The 13876-nt window shown below is 48.2% G+C and overlaps 1 protein-coding gene across 3 annotated transcripts in view; it reads left to right on the top strand.

The window, feature by feature from the left end:
* Window positions 1–611: 611 nt before the first annotated feature.
* The window catches only part of ETS1 (ETS proto-oncogene 1, transcription factor), a 64917-nt gene continuing 51652 nt past the window's right edge, over window positions 612–13876 (top strand). The window contains exons 1-3 of one of the 3 annotated variants that reach the window (XM_042831985.1): window positions 612–657; window positions 6599–6681; window positions 8115–8259. In XM_042831985.1, coding sequence (XP_042687919.1) covers window positions 612–657; window positions 6599–6681; window positions 8115–8259 — 274 coding nt within the window. Of the gene's footprint in view, window positions 736–6598; window positions 6682–8114; window positions 8260–13876 lie in introns of all 3 variants that reach the window. The other 2 variants (XM_042831987.1, XM_042831986.1) reach the window with 2 other exon arrangements.

Raw genomic sequence — 13876 nt, 5'->3', positions numbered from 1 at the left:
TCCCCATCTCTTTCCATGCTCAGGGAGAGCATTTCCCTGCTTTTCTAGCAGCCTTGCACACTGCAGCCCTGCACATTGCAGCCTTGCAGCCACCACGCACCCCTGCCTTCTGGGGCAAAGCAGCCCATGGTGCTGCAGTGGGGCCTCCAGCAGCAAGGGCTGAGCCAGCGCTGCCTGAGTGCTCTCCCTACGATGGTACCCTGTGAAAGGGAGACCACTGCAGCCTTTGTGCTTGTAAAAGAAAGCAGGCGTGCACCGAGGGGTTTGCAAATGGGCAGTGGGAGCCTGGCGGCTGGACCCTGCCAATGCCTGGGGGAGAGGTGGGCATCCAAATGCACCGCGGTGCCTGCTGTGCGCAAAGGAGCAGAAAAGCCAGAGGCGCCCAGGGGACTTTTGAGGAAGAAAAAGCAATTTTTGGCAGCAGGCACCTCGAAGCTGGGGCAGCCCAGCAGAGCTTTGGGAATGGGCTCGATAAGGCTCACACCCCGTGGTGAGGGTCACAGTGCGACATCTGCCAGCGAGAGCGGAGCGCGGGGGGCTCGCCTCCCCACCGCCTGTGCGGGGCTGACCACTCCCCCTCCCTTTGAATAGGCGGCCCTGCTGCAAACACTATGGTATTTCCATCCTCCCCAGCTCCGGCGCAGAGGATAGCACCAGGTAGTTGGAGAGAGACCGGAGACAAGTGTGGGGAGCCGTGGAGGACATAAGCTTTTTCCTTGGTCTTCCAGATAAGTAGTAAGTGGTGATGGGGAGAGAGTCTCTTTAAAGGCTGTTGTGGGCTGTAGGTACCTGTGTTCGTTTCCAGGATAGATGGAAGGTTTGTTTTGCTGGGCATTTACTCTTTTTCTCCATTCCCAGTTTCACCCAGTGGCTGATTCGTGTGCTTGCTAATAGTTCTGCAGTGTCTTACGAATGTCTGAGCTGATGCTTCCCTTTAAAAATCCTTTTAATTTCATATATAGAGAGAATATCAAGTTGATATGTGTGCTTAGGAGAACAGTATTGTTTCCCTCATCTAGGTAGCAGGCTGCGCCCTGGCATTCTTGCAGTGGATTACATTTGCAGTTCCTTCTATTTCTTGAGAGGAGGCTTTGGTTGTGGGGTGGGGGTTTGCTTGTGCTCGCTATGGGGCAGGAGACCAGCGAGGTGCCCAGGCCCTGATGCTCCCCCAGCCCCTCCAGCACAGCTGGGTGCACAGATAGGGAGCGGGCAGGTTGACCAGCCCACCCAGAGAGGGCTGCTTTCTGTCTTTGGAGGGATGCTATGTGGAATTTGTTGCCTCAGCTCTGAATGTTTTCTAATAGCAATGGTATCCCCAAAGGGCAGAAAATGCCGCAGGTGAGCATTTTGCATGCTTGTCTATGGAAGGAATTGGAGTCAGGAGCCCTGAGTGTGGCAGCCACAGCAATGTGCAGCTGTGCTGCTGCTGCTCCTTGGGATGGGCAAAATCCTGCAGCCCTCTCGCAGCCAAAAAAGGGCCAGCAGGCACCGTGTGGCCCCCAGCAGCACAGCCAAGGCCTTTCCCCTTCCCATTATCCTCTAAATCCTTGCTTTGCATGCAGCCACTCTCTTGGTATTACAGTTACCATCAACTTCCCATGCTGTGCTGTCAACTGACACCTTTGGGGGCTGTGGGCTGGGTCCGGGGCTGTTTCCTGGTTACAGCCCTGTTCGTGCTGCCTCTGATCCAGCTGGGGTTTTGACCTCACCCCTGCCTGTCCTGTAAACAATTTTCTGGTAAGCCAGATACTTAGGGCTACCCAGACGTTTGCATAGGGGAATGGCCCTGCTAACCCAGGGGGTGAGATTTCCATAGAGGACTGCTGTGTATTTTGTGCACCCAGCACTGGGATTGTGCATGGCTCCTGCCCTGAACTGCAGGGTGCCATGTGCATCTCCAAACCAGAAAGCACCCCCCTGCTATCATCACCTTTTTATGTTTGACATATGAAGGCACAGAGAAACTCTGGATTCTCTTAACTTTCTACAGCTGCTGAATACTTAATGCCTAGTGGGATTTTTGAAACACCAGCATCTTTGGGCAGGCTGGTCCCAAGCATCCTTCTACAGGTCATATGGGGAGTGTGGAGCAAAACACCAAATATAGCTGGGCTTTCAATCCCTACTCTTTCCCTCTTTGCTTTGCCCTGGCTGAGGATCTGGCCCATGCTGCTGTACTGTAGGTCTATTATTTCACAGAGGGAAATACGTGAGTGGAATAACAGATGACCTAATTAACCCCCCCCACCCATTCACATCTTCCTGCAGTTGCAAATAGCAGCTCTGATCTAATAGGGAGCAGCGTGACCGTAAGCAGCAGCCACTCTGCTTCAGCATCCCACCCAAATACTCCTCAGCACGACCTGTGGGTTTGGTGGTGCCACGCTCGTCCCATTGCAGCCACTGCATGGAGCCATGGTCGTGCCTTAGGGCTCAGCCACTCAGCCTCCCTTTCCTCGTGTGAGCTTAGGCAGCACATTGAACCTCTGACTATTTACTGAGGATGCAGAAGGGCACTTAGTGCATCTCTCTATTTCCCATGGCTGTGTTATTTACTGCCCTGCCTGGCTTCCCTTCAGTTACCTCTGAGAACGCTGCAAAGTTTTAAGAGCGTAATGAATGTAGGAGCTCCTGATGTGAAGCAGAGACAGGAGGTGGCCGATCTGTTAGGGAGCACATTTTGTGCTTAGTTGGCAGCAAGAGAAATGCGATTCTTCCTATCGCTTGTATCCCTGCATTAGGGATGCTCCTTTTATTTTAAGCTGGTGCCAGGGTTTGATGAATTGAATGGGTTTTTAACATGCCAACAGATCAGCAAACACTTTTTTCCCCTGAGAACTGAATTGGCAGGCAGCCTGGAAAGTGCCAGGGTACCAAGGGTTAAAACCCTGTGGAACAAAGTCATTTCCATGAGCTATTTTCTCCACCCCCTCAAAGATGATAAATTATTGCTTGATGAAAAATAAAACGGTATCACTAAGCAACTCTGGGGCAGGAGCTGCCTGTGCTGCAGCCCATGGAGGACGGTTGTGTCCTCTGCATTTTTCAAGTCTTTCTTCCCACATTTGAGGTTAGGAACACTTTGATAAGGTTGCTAATGCTGCTCCTGGCTGCCCACCCAACCCCAAGGGAAGGGAATCTTGCTGGTTTGCAGGGATGCAGAAAGCTGTCCAACTGCCTTGTCCCAGTCATACTATGGGTGTGCAGGGTGCTAACGTGGGAGAGATGGGAGCTGCAGGGAAATCACTGAGTCTCATTCAGCTTCCTTTTCCCCAGACTTAAAACAACAAAGCACTTAAACGTTCTAAGGCAGCCTTTTAAAGGGTCTTTATACATCCCATAGATACAGCTCATCTTCATTTAATACGTATTTTTAATTTTTTCCTAATTTCTACAGGGGTATCATAAGAGTTTATCATAAGGACAAAGCGTTATTCCCTTTTTAAAGTTCAAAGTTTGGTAATTATTTTCTTAGAAATTCTCTTGTAAAAAAGGAGGGATGGATGTTGAAATGAAATTAAAATGTTAATTATGTTTAGAAATGACTGAAGAGTCTAATAGCTTTGGCTGGTACTTGATCAAGCCCCAAAACAAGCTCTGCTTCCCCCACACGTGTTTTCACCATAAGACAGGAATAATAAGAGCAAACAATGAGATGAATCAAGATGTTCAGTCATTAAGGATTTTACCAAATGGCTCTGATTCCCCTCTATTTATTAACAGCTTGCAGCAAGCTGCGGATCTCAATTATCTTGGTGTAAATCTGCAGTGATTTCCTCAATTTTGGCCAAGTTACCTGACACAAGGGATGCTGTCATTGAATTTAGTTCAGCTGCAAGCTCCTGAGTGGTCATTAAAGCTCTCTAATGGCATCCAAGGGGAGGAGAGGAGCTATTTAGGCTCTTATTAGAGGAAGCTCGAAAGAAGAAAAATATGGCTCAACCATCAGGGAAACTTGCTGACAGCAAGAGATGTATTGGGCTGTGAAGTAGTTTCCTATGGGAAGTGGTGGAAATTCTGTTAAAATCAGCCTGCACCAAATCCTCCTGAGCTCCTTGTCTGCTTTTAACTTGCCCCCTCATTGCTGACACAGTTCTTCTGCTGGTTCCTTTTCTGCTGGCCGGGACTTGGGATGGAGCTGTTGGTGCTGCGTTACTGGTCTGTGCTAATATTGTTGTATGGAAACTGTTGAGTCCTGGCCTGAACTGCTGATTGAGCACCTGGGGAAAGACCTGGTCAACCCTGGGAGCACAGATGAAGGCAATTTACCTGTGATTGGAAGGGGTGGAGTGTGGCTGCACCTCTCTTAGACCCCCCATTTAAGGGCTGACTGCCCCTGGGGAAGGCTCTCTTTCTGGAGGTCTCTTCTTCATAGAGTTTTCCTTCCTAGCTCTTTGGGAGTGGGTGAGCAGTCCTTTTTTCCTTCCCTTATAACCCCTTTCTATTGCATTGGTCCCTCTGTTGTTACACTTCTTCTATTACTATTCCATTATGCTGAGTTTTCTGATTGTTCCTATTCTCCATTGCCTGAAGCCTTGCCCTGGGCGTAGGAGGCTTCAACCACAGCTTTGAGTATCAATATGTGGCGCTGTGCTGGAAGGTTTTGTTGGCAACAGCATCCTGAGAAAAATGCAAACTGTGCTCAGCGAGGCATGAAAGCAGTTTGTAAGCAGTGTGCAGCGTAGGTGACTTGATCAAAGGGAAAAAACAAAGCCAAGCCCCAACTGCCTGCTGTGGAGCTGCGAAGCAGAAAAGCGAGCTGCTCTGCTCGTGGTACCGCTGTGTCACTGCTGTCACCCCTTGCTCTCACACGTGCCCTGTGTGCTGCTGGAGCACTTGGGTCAGCCTGATGGTTTCTACAGTGTGTGCCTTGTGCTGGTGCACTTTAGCAGCATAGATCCTAACTTCAGAGCACGAGGGCTAAGGGTCATGGTTAAGTGATGCAGTTACACCCTGTTAAGGTTAGGGGCAGAGGGACAGGTGTGTGACTGCATGGGGTAGAGTGACTTTCCTCTGTTGGCTGACTTGCAGAGATGGCTGTTCTGCACCCTCTTTTATCCTCCCCAGCTGCAGTGAGATTTAAGACAGTGTGTTTTAACGCCTGGTAGGGCGTGCTCTGATGCTAAGATCAGTTAAGGCTTCTCAGCCACAGTAACTTGCAAGATGTGTGCATTTGGGTTTGCTTTAAGCACAAGGAGAAACAGGTCCGTTGTTCTTTCAGCACGTTGGTAGTTTTCAGTTTTGTGAATTAAAAAGAGAAGTAAAAAAATAATAATAACAATAATACTGGTGTTGGAGCAAAAGTTAGTAATAACAAGCAGGAAATGATGATGATAATAATTTAATACACATATACGTGCAGGTGTTTCACATTTGGCCATTAGTCACACTGCGTGGTGGGAGACGTTATCTGCAGTCCCTGGTTGCTGAGGTGATGAGTGAGGCACAGCTGGGGCAGGCTTTGCCTCTGCTGGCTGTTTGCTAACAGCAGCCCCAGCTCTGAGAGCAGGGAAGTGGGGCTGCAGTGCCCACAGGAGCTATGGGTGCAGAGCAGAGACAGAGGCTGAAGGAAACCTGGGTGTGCTGGCTCTGGAGGATGGCTTGGGTGAATGTTTGCATCTGCAGCAGTCACAGTTGGTAGCAGAAATACAAGGATGTGTATTTCAGAGGAGCTGGAGCTGCTGTGTCCTCAGAAAAGTTGGAGCATGGCAGCTCCTCTGGCTCTTGGGCGATGCTGTGTATCAATGTGATGAGAGCAGTGATTCCCTTTGGTCCCAAGTTGTTGTACCCTACCTGAGTGAGCCCTTCTGAGCTCAGGCCACTGCCGTTTTTCTTTCCAGCACCTTTAAGTTATACCTTTCCAAACACAGAACGTGCATTCTGCATTCTCTGTTGTGTGTTTGAAGGAGAGGATGAGAAGCATCTACCTATTATGAAACAGAACTAGACCTCAGCTATGCACATGGGCTAACTAGTGGCTTACAACTGCATCTAGCAAGCAGCACTGGTGGGAGGACTTGCTCAGAAGAGTACATCCCATGATAGGAATGAGAGAATGAGAACCTGGATTTCAGCAGTGCAAGGGAGAGCTCCAGCACAGAGAACCAATGACAGTGTAGGCAAACAGAAGATTTTTCTTGAGTAAAGAGGTTTTTTTTTTGGTGAAATGGGTTGGTGCTGATGAAACTTCCATAGGAAATTTGTTGATCTCAATGAATTGGAGGGGGGGAAAATGGCAACTATTCCCTATCAATTTTACAGCAAGGGAAATATGATCTCACCCACCCTCTCAGCAGCTCCATCAGCTTCTAGGTGATAATCCATTCAGCACTGTCCAGCTCCCACCAGTTTACACAAATGGATTTGTTTCCATCATTGATGTACATACGCATCCAATCACAAAACCAATTATTAATGCAGTTTTTTTTTTCCCTTTTACTTTTCCTGCCTTAAGTTGCTGAGATTGGCAGCCTGGTGCTACCTTTACATGGCTGTGAGAAAGCACAGGCTTTACAGCAGGTCTAACTGAGGCTGTCAATTTTTACGCCACGCCAGACTTCTGCAGCAGAGCATCTGATGTCTGCTTTCATTTCTGCAGGCACCTCAAAGATGATGAGTTACTACATGGACACAACCATTGGCAACACGGGCCCTTATCCTTTGGCTCGCCCTGGAGCGATGGTAAGAAGGGGCTGGGGGCTATTTTGCTATCTCTAGCAGTGGCTTTTCTCTTTGGCTGCTGTGTCAATGGCAGACCATTCACTGACACAGCTTGGTGTTGACTGTTAAATCATCCTGAGGTTCCATGTAGTTCAGAGTGGCATCCAGAGGCTGAGTGTTTGCTCAGAGCTTATCTCAACCTCTCGAGCTTGCAAACCCAAGCTGGAAATAGGATTGTTGCATCGGATTTCCTGTGCTTGTTGTCAGAGGAGGATTGTTAGGGTAACCATTGTCCTGCAGCCTCCACTCCACACGCTGACCTTCACCTGCTGTGGATGAATGCAGCAGCATCAGCACAAAGCAGACCTGGCTTTGGAAAAGCTTCGGTTGCGTTGGCTGGAGTTTTTTGATAAATATTGGGCTTCCTCTTCTATGGCAGCTCCTTTTTGTTTGGGCAGTTGCTGGGTAGTTGTATAAAATATGGATTAAAATGCAGTGCTGGGCATGTTTATGTGGATATCAGCAGCTGTGGGGCAGGTCTGACAGTATGTTGTGCTGCTCCTGAGCTGTGCTCTTTGTGCTGCTGGTTACCTTATGTTTGTATATGACCTTTATTGAGGAAATCACATCAATGGACGTTTCTCCAAAGAAATGACAGCTAGTGTTAAAGACCCTAGACAAGGTCAGATGTGAGCTGTATCTTTGAGCTGGGACACCAGGGGATACAGAAGACTTGCTAGAAAGCAAAATTATCACCAAATTAGGAAGAAAGGCCACTGTGACACATGAAAAATGTCTAACGCAGCTCAGTATCTTCCTTTTAAATGGTTCCAAGAATGTATTTGGCATTTAAACATTGATTGGAAATGAAGCAAAACTGTTTCCATGTGGGGAACTAACAATGAAAAAAGAATGGATGCAAACATCCTGAGTTTATTTACGTGTATGACTGCATGTATGCATATGTTGCTATTCTTCTACTGATGTACACATGTATGTGGCACATGTGTAAAATCTGTAATGTGGTTTATGTGTGTGTGCACATACGGTATGTATTTATGTACAGTGGATATATCTATGAAGATAAATGTAATGAGTGTGTGTGTACATAATGGAAGTGATACCCTGGGATTATTTCCTTGTATCTGTATGTATATATGTATTATTTAGAGGTGTAATATCAATAATGAGAGCTGTAGCTAGAACTAGACACATCCATGTACCTACCTGCCTGTGTAGTACACACAAGTAGATGCAGATAATGTATGTGAATGACATGCTTTATATTATAAGGGGCTTTCTGACCCCTGGCTGCTCAGCTGGGGCGCCTCTGGGCCGGGTCAGGTAAGTACTTTGTGATTTTATCCTGGAAGGGATAGGTTCTGGAAGGATAGGAAGGGTTGGTTCTGGGTTTGTTTTGCTGCTGAGGTGACACGGCTCCCTCCCCTGCCCAGAAGCAAGGTGCTGGCAGCTGCTATGAGGACCCCTGGATGCCGTGCAGGCTTCAGTCAGCCTGCTGCCCACCCAGGACCTGCTGCCCACCGTGGGACGAGGCAGCCATCCAAGAGGTGCCCACCGGCCTGGAGCACTACAGCACAGGTAGGAACTCTGCTCTGGGGGATGTGGAGTGTGGGGAGGGCCTGTCTGCTCCTCCCTGCAGGTGCATCCTGGAGATGGGATGCTTTAATGTCCTGGTTTCGTGTGTATGGTCTTGAACTCGTTTCTTTGGAAAGATAACGAGGCCTCTGTGAAGGGGAGCCTGGGCTCCTGAGCCTGAGTTCTGCTGTTACACTGAGTTGGGGTCACTGTCCCCTTCCTCCTGGGGATGGTGGTGTGATATTCAGTGCTATATGGCTGCAGGTGGAGGCATGGCCATGCTCTGCTGTCAGGGTTGGGTGGTTGCGGTACAGCCTACAGTTAAGCTCATGCCCTGGCTTTGACTAAATGATGCTGCTCTGCGATGCACTCATACTTTGAAAGTCGTTACAAAATCACCGGTGACTAATTCTTGCCCTGTACTTTGTTCAACCTGTGAAGCAGAACTTCAGCTTGGGCTGCTGCTTGTGTAACTGACAGTGCAGGGCTCTGGGTCTGTACCCAATGGTGTGACATGAGCAGAGAGTTTTGGGCTTTAGTGCAAGCCCTGTTTCCACTGCATCATGCTGTGTTTGCTGCCCCTGTGCCACACATCTTGGAGGCTTCCCCTGCCCACAGCACAGTGATTCAGCTTTGGGAAGAGGTGCCACCAAGTCTCACTTCCCAGCTGTTCTGTGGCAGAAGGGAGGGCTCAGGTACACCATGGCACAGGCCAACAGCAAAACGAAGTGAAAGAGCTCAAATTGCACGAATGTGACCTTTGCAAAGGGCCAATATGAAGTTTATGTTTCACTTAAGTCCCACATAAGCCTATCGTGAAGCACATAAATCCCATGTAAGCTTTTGCATGGCATGTGCTGGTCTTCTGTGACTTGTTCCCGGCTTGTTAGTTATGCACATTGGCCCCTTGGGAGGGGAAAAGCCCTGATGTTTGGAGACTTCTTTGCAGCTAAAGAGTTCAGCAGAACCAGTGACTGTTGCGGTCAAACGTACAATTTGAAATCTCTCCTTGGCAAATATTCAGGCATTTCAACTTTTTTCCTTTGGTGAACACTTGTGTGTTAGCTGGAGATGAACTGAGAGCTGTGGCTGGAGGAAAAACTCCGCTGTCTATTCCCAGCCGCTCTTGTTTCAGCTATTTTGCTCAACTCCTGTGGGTGACCTCTCTCAGCATGATGTCAGCTCTGCTCTGATGAAATCTGCTCTTGCAGCATTTGGATTTGCTCAAACATTTTGCAAATCTGTGCCTGGAAAGTTTTCTTTGTGTGTTGTTTTGTTTTGTTTTTTTTCCATACCCTCTCCCCTTTTCTGTGAAAGCGCTCTCTCCAGGGACCAGCATATCTGTAACCCACATCTTCATTACCCCATGCTGGGTCTGTGAAATTTCTTGCTGCAGAGATTGGAGCCTGGTTCAAAGCTCACTGGAAAAAAAAGATGTCGCTGTCTTTAGCAGGTTTGAGTCCAACTTGGAATACACTGGGACTGTAGGACAGGCCTCTAATTCTCTTGCAGTACCTAAAAATTACATTTCATTTCTTCCTGTTGCAGTGTGTGGTACTCTTTCTCTTATTATTACTATTATTTTAATGCTCTGCCATTTTTTTTTCAGAGTCTAGAGCAGTTTCTAATTTTAAATGAGAGGAAACTCTCATTTGTATATACTGCTAGGAACAGTCTTTCATTTCTCCTTTGTGTTTTGGGTGTGCATGAAAGCCATTTGTCATCTATTCTTCTCTATACTGGAGGCTATTTTGGTTTTCATGGTCTTGATGTTGGTGAAAGAAACAAGTCAGCAAGGAAAATGCAAGTGTGAATATATCCTCTCACAACAGAAACCCGCAACACTTCTAGAAGTTTTAGAACTGCTTGGCTTTGTTGAAAGATATTTTGCCTTTGAAGCTTGGGTGAGTTTATTTACATGGTGCTTGATGTCTGCTAAGATTATTTGGTGATATGTATAAAGAAAAGCCTGATGTGGATTAGGTTTGTAGATAAGGATGAGAAAAGAGGTGGGTTTTATTTTACATTTTTATTACAACAAGAACTGGAAGTGATGTGTAGTTGTTTTTATTTGTTAGCCTGCTGTCACAACCTGCAGTACATGGGTTGGGACTGTGCCTGCCCTGAGAGTCAGCTACGTTTGGGTCCATAGCAAGTAAAAGGGCTTCACCCAAAGGTGTTAGAAAACAACCAGTGAGAACTGCCTGCCTATGAAAGCTGGCATCTGTGGCAATAGGGATGTAGAGGCTTGCTCATTAGTTGCATTATCTGGTGACCCGAAATCAAGGGTGCTGTGAGTCTGCGTGAAGCAGCAAAGGCACTGAAAAGATGCTGTCACACTGAGCACTGGGATTTCCAATTCTTAGGGCAATAGTATCTTCATATTACTCTCTGGTAATATTTTTTTTTTTTTTAGTGGATAAATGTTTAGGCACAAAAATGGAGAGGAGGAAAATGTTTGATAGCAGCATAGTAATTTCAGCACTGACATTGTCCTGGCTGTGCTGTTTTTTGAGCCAAGGTCACTTTGACAACCCCTTTCTCTATGAACTGGTTTATTTTGCTTAGTGATAGGGGAGATAAAACTGTTGTTAATGGCAGGAGAAGGATGAAATGCCTCTGGCGGAAGAAGTTGCTCTGATTGTTGTGCTGAGTTAGCACACTTGAACTGAAGGTGCTTGCAGCCTTTGGACACTAAGAGGAACCTTTGGGCAAGTGAACTCGCTTTCTTTCAAACAAATGCATTTGAGTTTGAATTTTGCAAGACAAGGAATGAAATTAAAATGTTTTCTAGAGGAGAGATGAGAGCTGTGGGTCTGACCCTGCTTCTTCGGCTGGTGCTGCTTTTGAAAGATTTTGGCACCAAGACACTGTGACATACAGAAGGCATTACCATAGGATGACCCCCAGCACCCAGGGCTGTAGGAGGCCACAGTGCACAGAAGACAATTTGACCCAGTCTGTGGCTGATATCGTCTGGGCACATTATTTCTCAGCCCACAAAAAAGGGTTTGTTAGCTTGGGGGCAGTGTGCCTCCCTAATGCAGCCCTGCATCCAACTCACTGGTGCTCGATGGACATCTTGTCTTGGGTCCTACAGGCTGGGCCATAGCAGTGTCCTGCTGGATTTGGCAGGAAAGCAAAGCCTTTGGAGCTGAAACAAAGCACTGCAGCACATTGCATTGCCCCACACCATGTGGAGATGCCCTCCTTTGTACCCACCCCCCCTAACTCTGGCTGTGATCTTTCTCCAAGCCCTGCTCTCAGCTCGGAGTGCACTGCAGGCAGAAATCATGTGGGGACCTCCTGCATCCATCACAGACTCTCTCTGCTTTTCCCCATCTTGTCCTCCTATGCCACAAGACCTGCTCTTTACTCTTCTGGGTCCTGATGGAGATCCCCAGAGGGAAGCTCTTTCTGTGAGCGTTTTCTGGGCTGTCTTCCAGGCCCATGCATGGAGGAAGGGAGCCTGGGGAGGGGGAAGGTGAAAGCTGACCAGGCTCAGCCCAATGGCTTCTCCAGCTGCAGCACATTTTCCAAGTGAAGCTTAGGGGAAAAAAAAAAAAGAAAAAAAAATCTGCATTTTTTCATGTCCTTTTATCCTATTTTTAACTGTGGCCTCCTTCCTTTTCTCAGCCTCCTCCAACACTTCCCCCCCCCCCTCCCCTGTGCTGCTGCCTCCCCCGCACGCTCTCTGCAGAGATGAATGGGCGTCTCTTCGCAGGGCACGCACATCTGCTTGCGGCTGTGAGACCCTGCAGGACTTCTCAGGCAGCTCACAGCCCGGCTGTCCTCTCTCCCTAATAAATGAGGAGTGGGCAAGGGAGGACGTGGAAGAAGGTGAAGGGAAACAGCAGTGGGTGGAAAAAGTGGTGAGCCGCTCCCGAGAGGGACGAGGAGGCAGATATTATTTGCTTCCAGGTTCAATAAAAGGCACAGACAAAATCCTCTGTGCAGATGCCTCTGCCCGACCTATTGCCACTCATTCCTCCAAACTCACAGCTCACCCCGATTCTCATCTGATGTCCACTGCATCTCTGCAAAGGGATGAATGAAGCCTTTCTGCTGGGCTCTGTTGTCATCCTCCAGCCGGTGTGGCGGTGCTGCCTCTCATAAGCCTTGGGGTCTGGCGCTGTTTATAGCCTGGCTAGAATGAGTTTCTTTGACCCTTTTTCTTCCTGGCAGTCTTTGGGTGTTTCATTGACTACAGTTCAAGTCATGTCACACCTACTATAAATGGGCATTCTGGGTTTGTTGGAGGGCAGACACAATTTTCTCCACCAATGGCACTTTCTTCAGCCTAAAGGCAGAGAAAAGATCCCTCTATGTCTTGTGAATGAATTGTAAAGCTGTGGGTTGTCTGTGTCTCCTAGCACTTCTGCAAGGGCACTCTGAAGGATGCTGAGCTGCTACTGGTTTGCTCTCCAGGTTAGTGGGGAGTAATTGGTACCTGATTCGTGCAGATCTTTGTTCTGCAGGTGAGGAAAGCATGTGCAGGTGACCCTGTGATACCTAGGTATGCTCCCTCTACATCCCCTGTTGTAACCTGCTGCAAGACAAGACTTGGGGAGGTTTATTTGCACTGAAGCAAGGGAATGACAAAAATCCAGACTTTCACTTTTCTATTTGTTTCCTGCTTGGCCCTGGAAAAATCCCTGTCTTGACTCTCAGAGACAAAGCCCAAGGGAGATCCCTTCACTTTGGGTTGTCACCAGAGAATGAGCACTGAGCTCTTTTCCCACTTGAGCTGCAGACTTGTGTCAGCTGGAGATCAGCTGCTGCGTGGGGATGAATTGTGCTCTGAGCAGGGGATGGTGCTAGGTGAAAACTGGAAGAATGTTATACTTTTTGGGGGGTGATACCTACAGATTTGTGGGGGGCCACCTTATGAAAGGGGATTTAGAGCTCAGCTCAGGGGGAAAACTCAAGATGCTCTTAAAACACTGTGCCAGAAACATCAGAAATGTGAGCTGTAGTATTGATGGCTTTGGCATGTAGGGAAGGGTTCACTTGCTGTAGAGTCCAAGAGGAAAGCAATGGGGTGATGGGCTATTCCTCAGTGTCCTGAGGGTAACTGTGGATGTCTTGCATTGAGTTGATCTTGGAGTAGCACAGGTCCCTCTGTAGAAATGAGTGCACACGTGTTTATTGAGAGGATTAGGCTGTCCTGTGACACTCTGCTCTTTCTCAAGCAAGGCCACGCAAAGCACAGATGCCTCGTTGTGCTTTCCCAACCTTGTTTGCCTACAAGAAGCGTGCAGGGACACATGAGTGCTTTCTTCTGGGGGCACTGAGCAGCTGAGGACCTCTCCAGGGACTTCAGGTTGCACGTGGCCAGTCCTTCCCATCGCAGTGCCCTCGGAAGGCTCTGTGCTCACGTGGAGCTGGGAGGGCAGCACGAAGCCAGCTTCTATTTGTGGCTGGGCGATGCAGTGTGGGTCTGTGCAGGACAGGCAGAAGGGGATGTGGAGAACATGGGGGGCTGGGGCTCTGCAAACAGCCTGTTTCTTTCAGCTCCTGGCAGCGCGAAGCACCTCTCTCTCCCTCCAGATGTTCACTGTGTTTATGGCTGCTGAAGCAAGAGACTGAACTCTCATTAATACGTTTCTCTCTCCCTCTC

The sequence above is a fragment of the Centrocercus urophasianus genome, unplaced genomic scaffold (assembly GCF_019232065.1).
Source record: "Centrocercus urophasianus isolate 14NV4802_14NV808 unplaced genomic scaffold, USGS_Curo_1.0 seq_37, whole genome shotgun sequence".
NCBI lineage: Eukaryota > Metazoa > Chordata > Aves > Galliformes > Phasianidae > Centrocercus > Centrocercus urophasianus.
Note: the sequence above shows the minus strand (reverse complement) of the source record. Positions and strands in the feature narration are given on the sequence as shown.